The sequence below is a fragment of the Saccostrea cucullata genome, unplaced genomic scaffold (genome assembly GCF_032062105.1).
Source record: "Saccostrea cucullata isolate Sc308-1 unplaced genomic scaffold, CSIRO_AGI_Scuc_v1 ctg245, whole genome shotgun sequence".
Classification (NCBI taxonomy): Eukaryota; Metazoa; Mollusca; class Bivalvia; order Ostreida; family Ostreidae; genus Saccostrea; species Saccostrea cuccullata.
The window spans coordinates 15,010-36,992 of record NW_026924728.1 but is presented as its reverse complement, the minus strand read 5'-3'; the positions used below and the strand labels follow the sequence as shown (position 1 = coordinate 36,992).

The window sequence follows — 21,983 nt, the reverse complement described above, 5'->3', positions numbered from 1 at the left end:
GAACATTTGTTATTCCTCGTATTTCTGAATTTTGATATCTGTCAATATCCTGAGAAAATTTTTAGATGACAGCAAACTTTGTACTAACATGGATTATCTACGATAGTTGAAAACAATAGTGACTGTCTTCATTAATATCCACATACATCGGTAAAATATTAGGAGACAAAAGTAAATTACATGGTACAAGTATTCACAGCTGTCCATTCATATTCCTTTGATATGGTTTCTTATTTTGATTTAACTGATTTTTATAAATTTTTAAAGTACTGTTAGATGAGTACTAAATGTGTCAATGTCCAATAATCAGTACTTTTGGTGAGATCATCTTGTGTAGAATATCTACGTTAGGAATCTTTGAGAGTTTCTCTCACAGATCATTTTCCTGTAGAGTAATATTGCATCAACTTATAGGAGCTCCGTCATTTGTCTTTATATTTGACAGTTTATGTAACATCATACTAACGTAGTTATATTAATGTCTCAAAGTTATCCAATACAATAAGTTTTGCCTTGTTATTATTCAGATTTTACATTTATTTATGACAGTGACGTAGCATCGTTTTTGAAAGGGGGGGGGCAAGCCGAGGAAACTACCTAAAAAACTTGACAAGCAAAAAAAAAAAGAAAAAAAGAAAAAGAAATAAATAAAAAAGGAAAATGTTCAAACTCTGAAATCCTATTGGGGGGGCTTCAACTTCTTTTAGTACCAACTTTTTCTTTCAAATACTTCATTACCCTTATATTACCCATCGATCTCATAAGCCCAATAACATGAAAAAAAAAAGAATGTCGGAATGGAATCTTGAACAGGGCAAACACACTAACCCCCAGACTCACTTTAGGAGGGGGAGGGATACAGAAAACGCGTATTTTTGATAAGTTCAGACTAAATAAAATTATTATAAAAAGATCTTACTATATACTATATTATTATATAACTACTAGATAGGACTTTCCAGAAAATTACACAATTTAAATCAATCGCTTTTCATAGATATCAGGAGATTTTAAACAATAATCGATTTATCTTCCGACTCGGCATTTAAATATCAGACTCAGTTTAAATTCAATTTAAGGGACTCCGACCCTCAGCCAGGAAGGACAACTCTTTAATTTATAACTTAATTCAAAAAGTCTTTAATTGAAGCTTGAAAATTAAATATTTTCATGCAACAATATTCATTATATGCCTCTCAATGTGCTTCAAGGTTCTTTGCAAAGCTCCATAAATCACTTATAATTTCATATCATGTTAATAAACATTGGTATCTGAAAATGCTTTTACGGGATAAAAATTTCTACTTTTAATTAGACCTTTCTGAGAAGTTCAAAGAACCTTGAAGCACATTGTGAGGCATATAATAAAAATTGTTGCATGAAAAGATTTAATTTTCAAACTTCATTTAAAGACTTTTTGAATTAAATAATAAATTATAGAGTTGTCCTTCCTGGCTGAGGGTTGGAGTCCCTTAACTATAGAAACATGGGGATATTTAAGTTCAAAATCGGTGCAAATTTATAGTTTGAACGTAAATAACAAATATAATGTAAATCTACACTTAATCTCGTATTTTTAGCTCAGATACACCATATATAGCTTTTAAGTCAGGGCACCTGACAAAATTTATTTTTCTTTTCTCAAGAAAAATATACATCCTACCTAAATAATCAACTTAGGTAGGGGTACTTGCTAAGTATATTAATAATTGCTGGTCGACGATCATCATTTCTACATAAAGATAAAACAATTTCTTGTGTCTAATGGGTAGCTATAAATGGGTCATATATAAAATAAACATCATATTAACCCCTCCCCTATATTAGTTATGAGTATGCATAAAAAATGAAATAATAGTAGAAAATTTTCATTGAAAGGCAGGTTTCCCCACTTTATATCATAGGATAGATTAAGCATGGTATTTTGGTAATATATTTATTTTCTTAATTAGGGCACGCACTTGTTTCGTATACGGGGTACCCCCTACCTATATTTACCAGTGGTAAATATAGGTAGGGGGTACCCCGTATACGAAACAAGTGCTTGTGCTGTAACCCCCCCCCCCTCCCAACGACTTTCGTGTTTGGACATTTTTTTTCTTTTTGCCCGTCAAAGTATTTTATATAAATTCTATTACGGTATACAAAAGGTATCGCAAAACCCAATCCTAACGAGGTACAAAAGGTATCACAAAACCAAATTCGAAATGATAATTAGTGCGATAGTTAATTATCTAAATAGTTACTGGAGCTGAACCTCAGATAACTGAAATACTAATAAGATTAATCAAAGAATCTTTTTTTTTGTTCTAAATAGAAAACCCTTCGAAATTTACAGCGAATATTTCATAATGCACACCTGGCATTCTTTGAATGGAGGTAAAAAAAGTCGGTCACATGGAACGGTTATTGTCCCTGAATTCTACATAAATAAGCATTGCTTGTTTATAAATATCTGTTAGACATTATTGCAAAGCATTTGCAAAGTCAACTTATCGCTATTCTCTGAGGAAAAAAAAGAAATGGACGCCGCTGCGGTTTTGGGTAGCGACTTTGGATATGTGGTGCTGGTCATCGTCTCCTCCATCTTTATGAGCTGGTGGGTTGGGTACCAGGTCGTTAAAGCGAGAGAAAAATTCAACGTGCAAGTAAGTAGGGACGATGTTTGTTTTTTTTTATGAAAACCTACCTTAAATCATGTTACATTTATTTGTTTCAGAAAACAAAATCCGCATTGCTTTTCTATCTTAATTTCATTTATTGTTAACTAGCTAGTCTATGGAATAAAAATTTCAAAACTTTGTTGACCCTGTATTATCATAGCTGAGCAGAATCTTCTAGATTCGTTCACAGTAAATCAGTACTCAAACTAAACTGTGAATCATATTGATCAATGATTTATTGAATGGTTGATGAGTACGTAATATGATATTTTTTTTTAATTTGCAGTACCCTAAAATGTACGGGGACGATGATCGATTTAATTGTTACCAGAGAGCCCATCAAAATACGTAAGTTAAATTTAATTCTGTTCAGATCATCTTTCATATCAAAAATACATTGTGTAAAGGGTAAAGTGATATAGTGTAAAAAAAAAATTGGTTATGAAAGAAGTTGAAACCTAAAATTTAATATTGGAAAAAATACTTCTTTGTAGTAAACTAAAAAATCTCAGCTTTACTTATTTAAAAAAAAATAATTATAAAACCATGAATTGATTGTCGCCCTTTTCTGCTAATGTATACATTGTACACATGCATTGAATTTTAATCAAGATCATAAACCTGACACCAGTAATAACCATACAATAACACACAGAGCAATACAGAACCATACAGTACCATACAGTATCATAATGTACCATACAGTATCATACAGTACCACACAGAACCATGCAATACCATACAGAACCATACACTATCATACAGAGCCATACAAAACCATACAGTATCGTTCATCAGTGCCATACAGTACCATACAAAACCATACAGTATCGTTCAGTGCCATACAGTACCATACATAACTATACAGAGCCATTCAATATTATATAGAACCATACACTGCCATACAAAACCATAAAGTACCATGTAGAACCGTTCAGTACCATGCAAAACCATACGGCTCCTTAAAGAACCATACAGTATCATACAGTACTGTACAGAACCATACAATATCATACAGTATCATACAGTACTGTACAGAACCATACACCACCATACAGAGCCATGCAGTACCATGTAGAACCGTTCAGTACCATACAGAACCATATGGCCCCATAAAGAACCATATAATATCATACAGTACTGCACAGAACCATACAGTACCATAAAGATCCATACAGTATCGAGCAGTACCATAGAGAACCATAGAATGCCATAAATTAGTACCATACAAAACCATACAGTGTCATACAGAGCCGTACAGTACAATACAGAACCATTCAGTACCACAAAGAATCATACGACCCCATGCAGAACCATACAGTACCATACAGTATCATACAGTACCATACAAAACCATACAATACCAAAAAGAACCCTACAGTACCACACAGTACCATATACAGAACCATAGAGTACTCTACAAACTATAAAACCCATACATTACCGTACAGAATCATGCAATACCATACGGAACCATAGTACATGTACCATTTAGAACCATACAATACCATACAAAGTCATAAAGAACCATATAGATCCATGCAGTACCACACAGAACCCATACAGTACCACACAGGACCATACAGTTCCATACATAACCATACAGACATTTCTTTCTTATTTCAGATTAGAGGTTTATCCTATATATCTGATTCTACAAGTGATGAGTGGACTGTATGCTCCGGTAGGTATAATTACATTAATTGATAATACAAACTGGGACGGACGGACAGACGAACAGATGCCAGGTAGTGTCACTCTTCTTTGCAGGCGACACAACTTAGGGGTTGTTTTCTATTAGGGAATTTAATTGGAATATGCATGTATACATTTTTGCTTGGGCTCATCTTTCTTTGTTTAACCCTCTTACTGCCAGAGGGGTCAAATATGGGCTCTACCCACTGGCTGCCACAGGGGTCATATATGACCCATCAGAAATATTTCATATATTAAGTTTTTATCTATTTAATATCTAAGTTTATTAATTGTTTATCTATTCTTACGCATTTATTTGTTTCAATTGATAAAAATTGTATCATATCTGTGGGCATAAATTTGAAGTAAGCCACAACTGTGATACGTTGACGACGTCAAACTCGTGTTGATGACGTCAAAAACGTCACAATGGGTAGGCCTAATAGGCTATTCAAGGGACTTGACAAAAGTATTCATAAAGATGACAAATAAAACAACTATTGAAATCTTTCTCATTTAAAAGCTATAGATTTACTTTGAGATCCATATAGAAAAAATAAGAGAAAATGAATATTAGAGAGAAATACATTGTATGATTATGACTTCATAAATATCGTACTACATTGAAAGAGAAGACTTGAAATTAATCTTTGTTAGCAATAAAAAAAGAATCATTATTTGCCAAGTATGATCAGTATACTAGTATCGTCTTATTTTTTTCCCCACAGAAACACAAATAAAATTTAGGTTGTTCCTCTTTCGTTTTATTGAGAGGCTGATCACTCAATTCCCGTGGAGGGGAGAGGGGCATAAGAATTTGGAATGAAACACTTTACCTTTGAAAACTTTACTTAATATGTGATTATAATAATCTCTTCTCCATTGGGAATCATGGGAAGTTTTCTAGAGAAAAAGAAAATAAAAATTAAATTTAAGAAACTGATGACCCTTAGACACCTAAATATTCTGTCCTGCTGTTGTTTTAAAAAACTGAGTCAAGAAAATCCTCAACACGCACCATCCCTTGGAAATTAGGTTTTCAAAGGTAAGTTTAATAAATATAATAAATAACGCGTTTCATGACTAACTGAAATTTTGAATCAAGTCCAGGAACGCATTGAAATGCGGAAGACAGAACAGAAAAACTAGATTATGATTATTTATCTGATTAGAAATAATTAAATCAGAAAATATCTATGTCCATTTTGTAAAAAATAAAATAAAAATAAAAATCTTAATACGTGCGTCGGATGCAAAAATTAACAAGCTAATTCAGAGAATTCGTGTCCCCCGCTTAGGGAAAAAGTCGGCTCCCCCTGACTGAATTTGTAGAATTATTAAATGTATACATGTATACTGAAGCAAATAAAATACATGTATGTCAATATGCATATAAAGATTTGAATGCTTATTCTTTATTATGTGTATAGAAGATTTTTTTTATATGGAATGTTTATCACACTGTAATGATGATTTTATAACCTCATAACTTTTTCATTTCACATGCTGAATACTATATATATAAGTAAAAAAAAAACAGTATTTAAAAAAAAAAGAAAAAAAAAGAATAAATTGACCGAGATTCGATCCCGGGACCTCTCACATTTGAAGCGAGAGACATAACCACTAGACCACGGAATCGCTATAAGCGCTATGAAGTATATGCAGAATTGAAGTCACATACATGTATATATTCATGTTTTCATGTTCTGTATTCTCAAAATTTTACACAATCCATGGTGTTTGATTTATTTAGCCTTTATTAAACAGTTCTAATAGATGTAATAAGAACATAAAGTCCGCCGAGAACCTGTTTTATACGCAATAACTCTCCTCATGCCCCTGCGCTAAAAATAGCGACATGTAATACTATAAAGACTAATAAAACAAACGGGGCGGGGCACTTTGAGAGAGGCGAGAGACGTCCTAGGGAGTTTTGGTATAAAATTACATTGCATAAGCTCAAAATCTTCTTGAAATATCGCCCGGAAATGATAGTATTACATACAGACAGAATGTATAAATTTACGACCTTGAACTTTGACCTTTTGACCTCAAAATCAATAGGGGTCTTCATTAGGCCACAGGGAGTTGTTATATAAAATTTCATTGCAATAGCTCAAATGGTTCTCGAGATATCGTGTGGAAACGAAAGTGTTTTAACAGACAGAATTTGCTTATTTATGACCTTGACCTTTGACCTTTTGACCTCAAAATCAATAGGGGTCTTCTTTAGTCCATAGGGAGTTGCTATGCTAAATTTCATTACAAAAGCTCAAAGGGTTCTCGAGATATCGTGTGGAAACGAAAGCGTTACAGACAGACAGAAAGACGGACGGACGGACGGACGGACAGACGGACGGACAAACCCAAATTAATATCCCCCACTTTTCAAGCGGGGGACAATTAAAACAAAAAAGGAATGGGAAAAGTCAAATCAGGAGTACTACCAGTGGATCTTTTATGTTTTGAAATTGTACATCTTCAATGAATTATTGATTATCATGAAGAAAGAGAAAAAATATTTCGCCGCACCAACCATGGTTACATATTGATGACTCCGTTTCTGTGGGACACATCCTGATTTCTTTAGCTGCGATATGTTTCAGAGCAACAGAAAGCGTTCGTACTTTGTACATCCATACCCCTGTCAATTTCTTTAGTAGTAATATAAGACAAAATTAAGAATATGTTTGAGAGATTTTTTTAGAGAGAAGTTTTTAGCTCACCTGAGCCGAAGGCTCAAGTGAGCTTTTCTGATCAAAATTTGTCCGTTGTCTGTCGTTGTTGTCGTCGTCGTCGTTGTCGTCGTAGTCGTTGTCGTTGTTGTAAACTTTTCACATTTTCATCTTCTTCTCAAGAACCACTGGGCCAATTTCAACCAAACTTGGCACAAATTATCCTTGGGTAAAGGTGATTCAAGTTTGTTCAAATGAAGGGCCACACCCTTTTCCAAGGGGAGATAATCATGAATTTGTTAATAATTAATGGCATTTTTAAAAAATCTTCTTCTCCAGAACCGCTGGGCCAGGAAAGATGAAACTCATGTGGAAGCATCCTCAGGTAGTGTAGATTCAAGTTTGTTCAAATCATGACCCCCGGGGCAAGGGTGGGGCCAAAATGGCCGACCCAAGTTTTACATAGGAATATATAGGAAAAATCTTTAAAAATCTTCTACTCCAGAACCACTGGGCCAGGAAAGATGAAACTCATGTGGAATCATCCTCAGGTAGTGTTGATTCAAGTTTGTTCAAATCATGACCCCTGGGGCAAGGGTGGGGCCAAAATGGCCGACCCAATTTTTTCATAGGAATATATAAGAAAAATCTTTAAAAATCTTCTTCTCCAGAACCACTGGGCCGGGAAAGATGAAACTCAGGTGGAATCATCCTCAGGTAGAGTAAATTCAAATTTGTTCAAATCATGACCCCCGGGGCAAGGGTGGGGCCAAAATGGCCGAACCCAAGTTTTACATAGGAATATATAGGAAAAATCTTTAAAAATCTTCTTCTCCAGAACCACTGGGCCGGGAAAGATGAAACTCAGGTGGAATCATCCTCAGGTAGAGTAAATTCAAATTTGTTCAAATCATGACCCCCGGGGCAAGGGTGGGGCCAAAATGGCCGACCCAAGTTTTACATAGGAATATATAGGAAAAATCTTTAAAAATCTTCTACTCCAGAACCACTGGGCCAGGAAAGATGAAACTCATGTGGAGTCATCCTTAGGTAGTGTAGATTCAAGTTTGTTCAAATCATGACCCCCGGGGCAAGGATGGGGCCAAAATGGCCGACCCAAGTTTTTCATAGGAATGTATAAGAAAAATCTTTTAAATTCTTCTTCTCCAGAACCACTGGGCCAGGAAAGATGAAACTCAGGTGGAATCATCCTCAGGTAGTGTAGATTCAAATTTGTTCAAATCATGACCCCCGGGGCAAGGGTGGGGCCAAAATGGCCGAACCCAAGTTTTACATAGGAATATATAGGAAAAATCTTTAAAAATCTTCTACTCCAGAACCACTGGGCCAGGAAAGATGAAACTCATGTGGAGTCATCCTTAGGTAGTGTAGATTCAAGTTTCTTCAAATCATGACCCCCGGGGCAAGGATGGGGCCAAAATGGCCGACCCAAGTTTTACATAGGAATATATAGGAAATATCTTTTAAAATCCTTCTCAATTACCACTGGGCCAGGAAAGATGAAATTCATGTGGAATCATCCTCAGGTAGTGTAGATTCAAGTTTGTTCAAATAATGACCCCTGCCCTTGGGATATGATGGGGCCAAAATGGCCGACCCAAGTTTAACATAGGGAAATATAGGGAAACCTTTTAAAATCTTCTTTTCAAGTACTTCAAAGCTATGATTAGTGATACCCGGGGTATTTATATGGAATCATCCTCAGGTAGTGTAGATTCTAGTTTGTTCAAATGATGAACGCCTGGAAGGGGGGGGGGGGTAAATTCAAGCCTGATGTGCTCAGGTGAGCGCTGTGGCCCGTGGGCCTCTTGTTATACATTACTGTGGATTAACTACTATTTTGCAAGCGTGCACGTTAAAGCATTGAAATTAACTCCCCCATCCCCATTTAAAAAGGACAAAAAGAGACACCAGAGAAAATGTATCTTAATACATTTGTTTCAGTATTCAAAGATAAATTCGAGATTTTTCGTTATCCACACACTGTATATTCTGGGACTCAATCGAAAACTCCTATATATTTTCAATTTCTGTTGCTTGAGTTAGAAAAACATCCACAAATATTTTGCGTAGTTGTTAAAAGCCACCCTGCAAATTTTTAAGCAAATACCCTGCTTAAAATATGATAGCAATTTTGAAAAATAATGGGATTAGCAAAATTTGACAATCATGTATATTACTAAAACTAGGTTCATCGTAAATCATTTGCCTATAAATACTGGTAGATAACAGATTTATTTTCATATCAAAAGGGACATGCAGAATATATGATTTTCTTTTTTAATTCTTAAAAGTTGTGGTTGATTTTGTAAATTTATATGTTACCCAACATATCAGTTTAAAATTTACAGGAAGCAATTTCATGCATTTTGTTTTTGAAGGGTGGGGGGTGCGAATATTTTCATGGGAGGACTATCAGATAGAAACAAATTATAAGTATCAAGCTAACAAGTTATCATACAGACGTTATGAGAGCGCGTACTTCCAATGTTTTACACAGTTTATTACATGTCGGCAAAATTAGGGGGGTGTAGGGTCCCTCAAGCCTCCACTTTCGGTTCCTACGACCATAAAAATGATTTCTATGTGCACCTGTACATGGAACAAAATTCCCTAATAAATTGAATTTTTCGAAAATAAAAATTCATTGGCTTTTAGAACTTCTTGAGTTATATGCAGATTAACATACCGCTAAAATGTTCTTGATGTATGATAGTAATTTTGAATTAGGTTTCATGCACAAACCAAAGGAAGAGTTAGATTTTGTAAATGTTATATTAATTATCATCCCCCCCCCCCCACACACACACACCGTCACAAATTTTTATAACTACCGTGTGTGTGTCATTTTTTAGCCCCCTTCCCCTACTTTTTGGCTTAATCTTCTTCCAGTTATTGAATTGATAATTTGCACATATCATAGCTTCCTTGAACTTGACCTTATGATATATAGTATCAGAGGTAATGGATTTTTATAAAGGGCTAGTTTTAGTTTCCTTTTTTTTTTTTTTTATTTTTTTTAGTAGTAATAGTGTGTGAATATGTCATAGAAAAATATTTTAATAAAAAAGTCAAAGAACTGGAGAAAGGAACACGGAAGGGGGGTCCCGTCCCCAAGCACCTGTGTTTAAAATGAAAGAAAAACTGAGCAAGCTCACATACCCCACGCTCCCCCAAAACTCAAAGTACTGAAAACCCCGGAAGAAATAAAGGAATCGGAATTTCCCAGGTATATGCACATCTACACATTGCGTCCTAAATATCTGCAAAGCTTGATGAAATTCTGTGCAGCGGTTTAAGAGGAGTTGCGCTGACAAAAAAAAAAAAAAAAAAAAAAAAAAAACTGGATTGACGGACGGACGGACTGACATTTTGACTGACGGGTGAAATACATTATACCTTACGCAACTTGCATTGTTGTGTGTAGGAAATAAAAAGAAATGACAATTAATGTAAAAGTTACCTTATTAATACATTTTGTTTCTTAGATCGTAAAAAAGAAAACCATGCATTTATTTTGTCTAAAACCTCTTTTTTAGCGAAGACTGGGGCTTATATTTGCATAACGTTTGCTTAGCAAACCTGAAAATAGTGTTGAATTTTTATTAAAAATACTGTTTATTTTTACAACTCATTCTATCCCCCGAGATATATATTAGTAGTAATTTTAAACAGCGTAAAACTATATAAAAAAATAATAAATAAATACTAAATCAATCTCTTGAAAACGTTCATATTTTTCATACTCTTTTTACATTATGAAATTTTCACTGCCAAATTACGCGGATTTTTTTTTATGACTGTGACGTAATACTAGCAAAGGAGCTGACGTCATTAAATCAGAATTGAAATGCCCCTGTGTTCGTTATAAATTTTAGTAATTTGTAAAGTCATTACAATAAAAAATTATAAGTTTGTTGCTGATCATTAAAAGAATATTTAACACATTCTGATATTCGTCAGCAAAAGTTCTGGCGTATCAACTGCACAAATTAGACACAGGTCTGGCAGTAAGAGGGTTAAAAAATGAATGAGATACAATGAGTCTGGTAGATACCAGTGATTTTGTATTTCTACCGAAATTAAACATTTAGAGTTCAAAATAGCTGACAACTATTTACCTTACGATCGACCAATTTGTTTATTTTTGCAATACAAGGCACCGAAGAATGCCAAAAGAACTATATGCGGTATATTGCATATATTTGCCCCCCACAAAAGTCAAATTTTGAAAACTTCCTGAAATGCGCTGAATTCAATAAATTGTATGAGAAATATAAATTATCAGAAAATATTTCAGTGTCAAAGCAGTGTATTCACAATTTTTGTTTTTATGACGTCACAAACTAGTCCGATTTTATATCCTTTATCAGAAAGAGGACAAAATGGACAAAATTTCAACAATTTTAGCTTTAAAATTTATAGAGCGCAAGTTTGTTCAGGAACAATATTGACATATTTCATTGATACTATCATTCTACACATTATATCAAAATATTGATCCTGAACACACATGCGCTCGGTGACTTTTACTCAAAATATCGACGAAAAATGTACATTTTTCTGTAAAATTCATACAAAGCTGAAATTTACGTCATGTTTGTGACGTCATTACGTACATATGGCGTCATTACTTATGAAAATATTCAGTGCTTTGAAGTCAGCATACACTCCCCTGTTTAAGAACTTAATTAAATATATCTCCATCAAAGTTTGATTTGGGGGGCAAATATTGGTTATTACCGAATAAAGTTCTTTATTTATTTATTTTATAGAAATTGTCTGCAGTCTGTGGATTAATATTTGTCCTGGGTAGAATTGTCTATGCCATAGGATACCAATCTGGAGGTAAGCCGTATTCAATGTATAACGGAATTGATGTGGCGCAATGTATGGTATCTGAGCTAAGAGCGAAAGAACTTGCTAAATAATAGAGTTTTAGTTCTGTGAAGTACATGTAGTTTAAGAAACAATAACCTATGGCACGCCGATTGGTTCAAAATTATTTTCTGCACAACGATCAAGATTTTATACACGAGCTAGATGAAAATTATACACAAGTAAAATAAAAATGCACGTATAGGTAAAAATTGCACATAGTTTGAAAGATTTTAACACAAACATAACGAAAAATACACGAATCCGAAATTTTTTGCACGATTTAGGGGTATAATATGCACAAACAAAAAATCAAAAATTGCACGAGCAGAGGAAACGAAAAATATACACAAACAATTTTACTGCGCATACAGCTGCGCATATCATTATTATGCACATAGATTATTCATCGTGTTCTTGGTTTTCTGTACTCTTTATTTACTTAGCTGGATGTAATCGAGAATGGAAATTAAATGGCGTTGACGATGGCATGTGCTTTACTTTGCTTTTTTATTTCTTTGCTAAACCTCGATCCGATTTCTAGCTAATGCCAATCGAACAAATGAAGTGTTTCCATGTGATCTATATGTGAGAATATACTTTAAAGTTTTTCAAAATATTATGTTTTTCTTGTATTGACCGAGATCCTAACTAATATATGGAGGTATTATTTGATGACAAAAATTGTGACAAGAAGGAATTGTATAATGCGAGTTTAAAAAAAAAAAAACACCGTTGCATATGATGCTCTCGACTCCGAACTCAAAGTACCAAACGATAGTGCGGCTGACTAGGATCTTGATTTTCTTAAAAAATTGTAGAATTATTTTTTTTTTTGTTTTTTATATAAATAAACTCTCAATAGCTTTTGAAAATTTCTAATTTATAGATACAACTTTAATGGAAATTACTTGTATAAATATAGAATTAACACTTGCATAATCAAACGATTAATAAAGTTGATTATTCATTGAAATTGAATCAGAATTATTGCTGATTATAATCATTAAGCTGTAGAATTAATTTTGATACTCTTCATTTGTAACTATTTTATTTTCTTTAACACTCGGAATAGGAAATTATATATACCTGTATTCATTTTATTGGATATATATATTTTTTTAACTTAAAAAAGTTGGTATTACCTTAGATGTACACAGCATGTATTTTGATCTAACGTCAAACATAAAAAATATTTTATTCTAATAACACATGTATTCATACTTATAAAATATCAGGATATCAGTTTTGGTTGGAGATCTTTAGCATACTTTGTTATGAATTCCTTTCATGAAATCTCATATTTTCAGTTATAAGCTACTCAATAAAAACAAGACATTTCTTGTAAGCGTTACCCTCATTCGTAATGGCGATTGCATGACAAATGTTTTCATTTTAATAAAAAGGACCAGATAAAATGAGAATATATATACTCTATGTGCTTTATGTACATGCGCTTTTGTGTTTTGTTACTTTTAAAACATTGTGATTTACTAAGTACATCTATGCGTACAATGTTACAAATAGGAAGCAATAAAAAAAATTAGAATGGATACAGCAGTGTAATAGAACGTATTTTATCACTCTGAAAAATGCAAATAATTTATGTTCTTTATGGAGCTCGACGTGTGGCAAGTATTTTCCAAGACAACAAATTCTGTTTACATTTCAAATTCGACTTCATGATTTTTGAAATTATTTTCCAACCACTAAGTTTCTTGTAATATTACTTTTTTTTACCCAAATACATGTAAATGGCCATTATGAAAAAAGGAACATGATTATACTTGTATTATTATGAAACGAAATTAATCGTCAATCAGGCCTGTAGACCCCCCATCCCTCTCATTTTTGAGTATAGATTTTGCTATAGTAAATTTTCCTTTACATGTTGGTTGACCCCAACCCAACCCCCAATTTTTAAATGTTGTTATGTCGAGCACAGGCAAATCCTAGGATATCGTACCCTTAAATTCTTAAAAATATATTTCAGAAGGGACCTGCATCCCCCCCTCTTTTTTTTTTTTTTTATTTTTTTTTTTTTTTTTTTTTTTTTGTTTTTTTTTTTTTTTTGCAAACAGAACCTACTTCCATTTTAACTAAAAAACCCCCTTTTTGTTGCTGGATTGGAATTGAAGGTGCCTCGATCACTACCTCAACGAAATAGGATTTTCGAGAATGGACGCTTTACCTTTTTTTTTGCTTGTTAATTAGAATGTTTAGGTATAATTTGCCCCCCCCCCCCCTCCTCACTTTAAAAAGCGATACTAAATGTGTATCAGCATAATATAATTTTAAATTGTTTAACTCCTTTATATGCATTTTACCTATTCAAAATAATCTACACTAGAAAAACAGAAATTCACATAAGTAAAACACTGTATAATTTTATTACGAGTTATTTTTTTTAAAAAAAATGATGGATTCTTTTAATATTAAAATTAAAGTTGCGCAATTATTTATTGTTTTTTTTTTTTTACTGTTTACTTCTAAAAATGTATCGGGCAAATTCCACAACCCAGATGGCAGCAACATTGCTTCAAAATCTCTGAATGAAATGCTTGTAACCTTCAATCAAATGGTATTATTAATGTGTCAAATAACTATAAATCGATTATCGTACAGGTGTCTTTCATTCCAGCACCAGCAGGGAGCCAGGAATCTCTCGATATGAAAAGGTCACGCATCCAAAACCTTAATTATTACCATAGTACACACAGTGGGTGGTGGAGGAAAAGAGTTTCATTTGTTGTTAACTCTCCTGTATTACCTTACGCTGTTATTATTTGCCTTTACTATGATATTATCATTGTTTTGAACTTTCAAAAGATATTGCTATATAGAGGAATGACATTAAAAAATCTAACAATTAAACACGCAACTGATAATATATATATCCACACACCCCTTTTTACATTTTATATACATGTAGAATGTATTTTTGATATAGGGGTGTTAATTTATATGCAAATTGTGTACCTGTCAATTTTTAAATGTATATTAAAACACTATGTAATGTGCATATTCTTGAGAGTCTAGCGTAATTCTGAAAGACTGAATCTTTTTTAAAAGATTGAATAAATATTATTAACACATTACTCATCCTCTTGATTTATAACGTTTCAAGCATCCAAACCACACTGAGCTGTTCTCTAATGAATATTAATGAAATGTGCGCAATGAGGATGCGCCGTATATTATGTCGATGTTGTATTCTCACTTGTGCAGTTTTCGTTTTTACGTTTGTGTAATTTTCTCATTATATCGTGTAAATATGTTCTTGATTGTGTAATTTTTGTATAGTATGTGTAAATTTCAATAACTTTGTGTGTATTTTCCGCACTTTGTGTAAGTTTTGACTTGCTCGTGTAATTTTAGTTTAAGGTCGTGCAGAAAATATTTTTGAACCAATCGGCGTGCCATAATAACCTTAGGAATACAAGGAACGCATTAATTAGAATACTTTACTTACTTATTAAGTCCTCTTCATGCTGTTTGGCACATAAGGCTGTCACCAGAGACTTCCATGTTGACCTATCTTGTGTCCATCTTTGGACCTGTCCCCTTGTCCAGCTGTTTTTTTTTAATTTCTTTCTCTACCGATCTTCTGCATGCCTCGTTTGGTCTTCCTCTCTTTCTCATGCCAGTGGGTGTCCATCTCAATGCAACCGTTAGGATGGAGGTTAAGTGCATTCCGTTCTACATATATGTCCTATCCACAACCATTTTCTTTTCTTTATAGAGGAGTGGTGCTTGTCTTGTTGTACAGCTCTTCGTTTGAGTTGGTATTAGGCCAGAAAATTTGTAGTATTCTGTGAAGGCAACGTGCTTGGAAGGCATCTAGTTTGTTTGAAATGGTTTGTGTAACTTTCCTTGCTCAGCACCATATATGAGGACCCCAAGCACGTTTCTCTTGAAAATTCTTATTTTCGTATTTATGCTGATCTTTGCTGACCTCCAGATGTTTCATAGTGCCACATACGCTCATGTGGCTTTAGAAATACGAGCTAGCACATCTACCTCAGAATTCCCATGTGTGGTGTATTGTTTCCTAGAAAGACAACTTCCTCTTTTATTTTTATTATATAGGGTGATGGACTCGTATGATTTAGTATTGACCTTCATGATCTTAGTCTTGGTGGTGTTAATTTTCAGGCCAATCTTCCTTGCTGTTTCTGCTAGTTGGTTGGTTTTTTTTTCTTGCAGGTCACAATGTCGGTGTGATAGAAGTGCTATGTCGTCTGCAAAATCTAGATCTTCAAACATCTCTGTCATAGCCCAAGTGATTCCCATCCTCTTATTCTTGGTAGTTTCTCGCATGATCCAGTCAGTGTAGAATCTGAAGAGAAGAGGAGAGAGCAGATATCCCTGTTTTACTCGTCTTCAATTAAAAAAAACCCCTCCTCTGACAGGTTTGATCCACAGATAACTATGGCATTTATATCCCTTTACAGTATCTTAATGATGGAGATGATTTTATTATTGTTTGCAGCTAACTGTAAAGTTTCATGTTACGTCACGATCTTTTTCGTCAGATGCATCCAGCGTAAAAAATTCACGTGATTGGTCAACTCAAATTATCAACATTGACACGGAAATAGTCTGTTGCACGAGCAACCAATCAGGGATAAGAAGAAAGTTCCAGTCGTAAAGCTTGCGGTTAGGAGGCATGTACAATTTACCTTGAGTGCAGCTCTCAACAAGATCGTGACGTAACGTGAAACTTTACAGTTAGCTGCAAACGATAATATCTGGGATCCCATAATTTTTCCTAAGGCTTGGCGATTAACACTGTCAAAAGCTTTTTTAAAGTAGATAAAATTGATGTAAAGTGGAGCGTTCCGTTCATTGCTTTGCTCAAATTCTCTAGTACTTGTCTGAGAGTGAATACCTGGTCGGCACATGACCTTCCCTTTCTAAAACCTGTCTGTTCTTTCCTCAGTATTGAGGATCTGCTATATTTGTGATTCTGTTCAATATCACTCTGCTTGGCACTTTCATGGATACGGAGAGCAACATTATCCCTCTATAGTTGTTGTAGTTTGAAAGGTCTTCTTTTTTTGAATATTAATTACTATAAGGCCTGTTCTCCAGAAAGTTGGTGTCTCTTCTGCTTCCCGTATGGTCTGTAACATATTTGTCAAGATGGCAGGTGTCCAATATTCTTTGGCCTTGAGGAGCTCTGCATTTATCTAATCAATGCAAGCAGCCTTTCCATTTTTTAATTTCCCTATTGCCTACTTCACCTCTTCTATACTGGGTGGAACTGTATTAATATCCAGTGTGTTTATGGCTGGTATTACCATGACCTCATTTTCTGTATCATTAATACTGAACACTTCCTCAAAATTTCCATCGTCTCTGTATGTCTTCTTCATTTGATAAGACGTTTCCTTTTAATCTCTTACTAGTAAATCTGATGGCTGAAATTTACCTGCTAGTAATTGTGTAATTCGATGGAGAGTCTGCATATCTTGTTTTGAAGCTGCTTGTTCTGCTTCATTAGCTAGTTTTTCAGTGTATGCCTTCCTGTCTGCTCTGACATTTTTCTTAAGTTCTTTGTCTATAGCCCGATATTCTGCTTGGAACTTATCTTTTTAAATTTAGTGGACAGGATATTCTTTTTCTTTTCTTTACGTTGCTCTACTATTTCCACGAATTATCCGAGATCATTTCCTCTCTTACCTCTTTCTTGGGCCAAGTATTTGCTGCGCATTATCTACATGATCTAATAGTATCTCATTAACTGTTTCAATATGAATTTCATCTTAGTGTTCCATAGCTGTCGCAAACTTGTTGTGAACTTTTAATTAAAAAGATCTCATAATTTTCTCGTCTTTAAGATTTTGGATGTCAGTAGAAGGCGGTCTTTCATCTTTCTTCCTTAGCTTAAACTTGACTTTAGCCAATACTAATGAGTGGTCACTTCCCACGGCAACCCATCTAGGAGACCACTTCTCCATGACATGATCAATTTGGGTTTCGTATGACCATCTGGTGAGTTCCATGTTTTCCTATAGATATCTTTGTGCATAAATATAATCCCACCGATTATCAAGTTGTGTTCTTGGCTGAAAGTGTACAGCCCTTCTCCATTGCTGTTACATTCTCCTATGCCTTGCTTACCCATGATGCTTTCTTTGCCTAGGTTGATTTTCCCTACTTTTGCATTTAAATCTCCCAAGATAAGCAGGACATCGTGAGAGGGTGTATTGTCTACTATCTCTTGTAAGCTGTCGTAAAAGGAGACTCTTTCATCGTCTTTTGCATCATCTGTTTGTGTATAGCATACCACTAAAGTATGGCAAAAGCTGAGTTGAATATTGCTGTTATGATTCATTCATTCACATGCTTTCATTCTAGTAGACTTCTATAAACTTATTATTATTGCTTCTCTCCTACTATGATGTTCATCAGTTCTTCCAGAGTAGAGTATTTGATGTTCCGACACTAGTTGTTTTGACCCCTTCCTATCGGACTAGTACACTTTCTTGAAGCTCGATCTTAAAATGCTCCATTTCTCTCACCACTTGCGCCAGATTTCCTGTTTGGTAGAGGGCCGGCACGTTCCAGTAGCACACTCTACGTGTTATTTTTGGTCGAAGGACATATCCTGTCAGAGTGTGAGAGTCACCCGGCATACCATTAGTATCCTGAGTGGTATCAATCCTTCTTCCATCACTTTGTTCTCTGGTTAAGGTTTCTGTAGCTGCATTGTTTGACATTGTTAATGCAAAACCCACAGAACTCGGGGGCCAGTGTTTTTTTTTTCAGGGATGTCCCACACTTAGATGATTGCGTTAGATGATTTAGATGAGTGTTCCAAATCAAACCCAAAGAAAATGAGGAATATATCAATACAGGGTATTGCTTTGGGAGGGTTTTGGAGAGGGTCTTCCTCCTCTAAGCCAGAGCATTTTTTAAAAAAGGGTATCTTTCTTGGTTGGTTCTTGTGCATTCTGTACGTCCTTTTTAATGAAAATAAAGTAAACCAAACAGTTTTACTATACTTCGTTTCAAAGTACTCGAAAACTGTTTATCCCTTCATGTTGTAAATAAAACATATGGAGAAAACGAACTGTATTCAAGATCAAAAGTCCATAAAACAATACAAAATAGGGGCAGAGCAACCACGGACCTCCAAAACATCAGAGGTGGGATCAGGTGCCATGGAGGAGTGAGCATCACCCGCCGACCGGTCACACCCGCCGTGTTCTCCTTGTCATCATCAAGAAATAACGAAAAGATCCGTCGTCAATTCAGTGTATAAATAATGGACTAACAATTAGTATGAAAAACGTCAGTCAGTATTTGACTCAATAATAAACTGTATTTGCTGACAAGGTCATTATGTCGACCATAGAACTTACGAAATGATGACTTTTAATGAGACTGCTGATATCTTGTTTCATCAACTTGTTAGACAATAATTTACCTCGTATTAGAAATTGTTCATACGTAGAGCGTGCTCTTGCGTATCGAATCAATTGAGATATACGAGAGTTGTTCGATATGTATTGTGTATTGTACCACAGCGCGATAACGCCTTCGTCGATATTTATACGCCTGGATAACTCTATTCAATACCTTGCCAACAGTATAAACACGAGCCTTCATCTACACATGGGTTATAAAATAATCGTCATTTCAATAGAGCCAGTCGTTGACCACTGTTGTAAAAATTGTTGGGAAAAGGGTTGAGAATATCAAAGAAATTAGAGCTTATATAAAAGTTCGCACAAAACTCGGTAATTCGGTAAAGCAGTTTTTTACTGAATTGGGGGAAGTTTATGGGTCTGATAAGGTATCTTATGAGACAGTTCGTAGTTGGAGACAGAAATTTCTGACTGGCACAGAGTCCGTCAAAGATGCAGCAAAATCGGGTCGACCTGTGACTGTATCAGGGCATTCAGGCAAGACAAATGTCTCAAAAGTCAAGGAAATAATTGAAAGTGATGGCAGGTACACGATTCGTGATATTGCCAAAGCTGTTGGCATGTCGCTATCGCGGGTGCATTTCATTTTGAAGCGTATTTTGAAAGTACGAAAGATTTCTGCCAGATGGATACCCCATATATTGACAGATGACCAAGAAAAGGTACGAATACAAACCGCTAAGCGACTGCTACAGTGTAAAAATGTTTCCAAACTTCAATTAAGGACAATTTGCAAACATGGTTACTGGTGACGAAACATAGGTTCACAATTTCTAACCAGCAAGAAAATATGGAAACAAATTATGGCTAACCAAACACGATAGAAGGCCTGTAGTTGCCAAAAGGACAATGAGCACAAAGAAGGTCCTTTATTGCATATTCTTCTCTTGTGATGGTTTCGGTGCCGAAGGGCAAAAGTGTAACAGGTCGGTATTACCGAGATGTTGTACGGAAAAAGCGCACAAGAAATATTATCAGAAACGACGTCCTGTGTCGGGATTTAGGCATGTTCGCCTTCTTCGTGATAATGCTCCATCACATACATCTGAGCTTGTGAAGCAATTTTTGAAGTCTGAGAAGGTTACCGTCTTGCCACACCCACCATACTCTCCGGATCTAGCACCATGCGCTTTTTTCCTTTTTCCAAAACTTAAAAAGTTCTTATCTGGTCGTCGATACAAGTCCCGACAGGCCCTTGGCTCAGCCGTCAGTCAGTTTGAGATATCGTACAATACATAATACATATCGAACAACCCTCGTATAAACTCCATATGCAGGTGATGAAGGTATATTGCTGCATAAGTAAGGGAAGTTGACGAGAGAAAAGTTAAATTCATGTTTATCATAGAGCTTGGTTATTAGATTACCATTAACGTTTTTTTTTCAAGTAAAATACTGCAGACGTACTTTTTTCCACGGGGTCATAATTCCGCGGAATCTCAATTTCTGTTTAATCGGCGGGTAGAAAATTACGCGGATTTCTTAGACTGTCACTATATGAAATACATTTATATTAAGTACGCTAGGACAAATTTCCGCGGAAAAAAGTACTTCTACAGTATCCAAATATGAAAAGTTGTGTCAGACTCTGTGGTATCTTCTATCTCAAGCTCACCAGGATATATCGTATCGACATAAGAATGGAAATTACCATTGTTAATTGACAATATGTTGTCAATATATCTAAATGTCGAGTTGAAGGCCATAACAAGTGTTTTCTTCTTTTCATGCGTAAGATTTAGCAAAAATTCTTTTAAATTTACTGGGTGACAGTTAAACAAAATTTTCTGCCACCCAGTAAATTCAAAGACTATCCTTTCTCAATCTTTGACCATAGCAGTTGGAATGGTTTGAATGAGTTTCATTTATCATTTTTGATTTAAATGTCTTTTTTAGAGTATGCTATATATATGTATCCTGCATTTTAAATTTGTTTTTTTTTTCATATAATACATGTAGATCCAAAGAAGCGTCTTCGCGGATCATTTGCATACTTTGGAATTCTTGGAATGCTGGTGTGTTCCATCATGTTTGGACTCAACCTACTGCAAATCGTTAAATAGTGAACAAACATTTATGAAATAGTCAAGGAATTTTGAGATTTACTTATTCACTCACTAATTTCTCTCTGATGCGCATTCATGTAGCATAATAATATGATTTTCAAAACTTCTTTATGAAACTAATTATCGTCACATACTCCATTAATTTTTGTATAGTACATCATCAAAACGACGTGGTTTAGTGAGCCTATTTAATTGTTAAATGTAAGTTATAATGCATCATACAATGACCTGGGAAGGTTTAAGCAATTTTGTACATGTATAGTTAATAAATATAAAAACATCTGTAATATGACTTGACAAACTTAATTGATTAAATTGTACTGAATACATGTATATATAATATGTAGTAAATAAATAAATAATATTTACTGTGTCGTCATTTTAGCCGACTTTCAGTTGCATGATATATTAACAGCAAACGTCCATTGAAAGAAATAAGAAGCAGAGCAAAAAACGGACCTCTAAAACACCAGAACTTGGATCAGGTGCCGTGAAGGAGAGAGAATCCCCATTACAAAATATTAAAACGATCTGCTATCGTCTTCT

At 34.7% G+C, this 21,983-nt stretch overlaps 1 protein-coding gene across 1 annotated transcript; it reads left to right on the top strand.

The window, feature by feature from the left end:
• The first annotated feature begins 2,343 nt into the window (after positions 1-2,343).
• LOC134267133 (glutathione S-transferase 3, mitochondrial-like) lies at positions 2,344-21,754 on the top strand. Its single transcript, XM_062749352.1, has 5 exons — positions 2,344-2,648; positions 2,950-3,011; positions 4,290-4,347; positions 11,833-11,905; positions 21,331-21,754. Exons 1-5 carry the CDS (start codon positions 2,523-2,525, stop codon positions 21,432-21,434), a joined length of 423 nt encoding a protein of 140 aa, XP_062605336.1. The 5' UTR covers positions 2,344-2,522; the 3' UTR covers positions 21,435-21,754.
• Positions 21,755-21,983: the final 229 nt, after the last annotated feature.

What these genes read in the sequence shown, in the direction of transcription:
- LOC134267133 (XM_062749352.1), top strand. Translation starts at nt 2,523, where the DNA reads ATGGACGCCGCTGCGGTTTTGGGTAGCGACTTTGGATATGTGGTGCTG. An exon ending in CAGAGAGCCCATCAAAATAC is followed by an intron (nt 3,012 to 4,289) that starts GTAAGTTAAATT and finishes TTCTTATTTCAG; the next exon opens with ATTAGAGGTTTATCCTATAT. An exon ending in CATAGGATACCAATCTGGAG is followed by an intron (nt 11,906 to 21,330) that starts GTAAGCCGTATT and finishes TAATACATGTAG; the next exon opens with ATCCAAAGAAGCGTCTTCGC.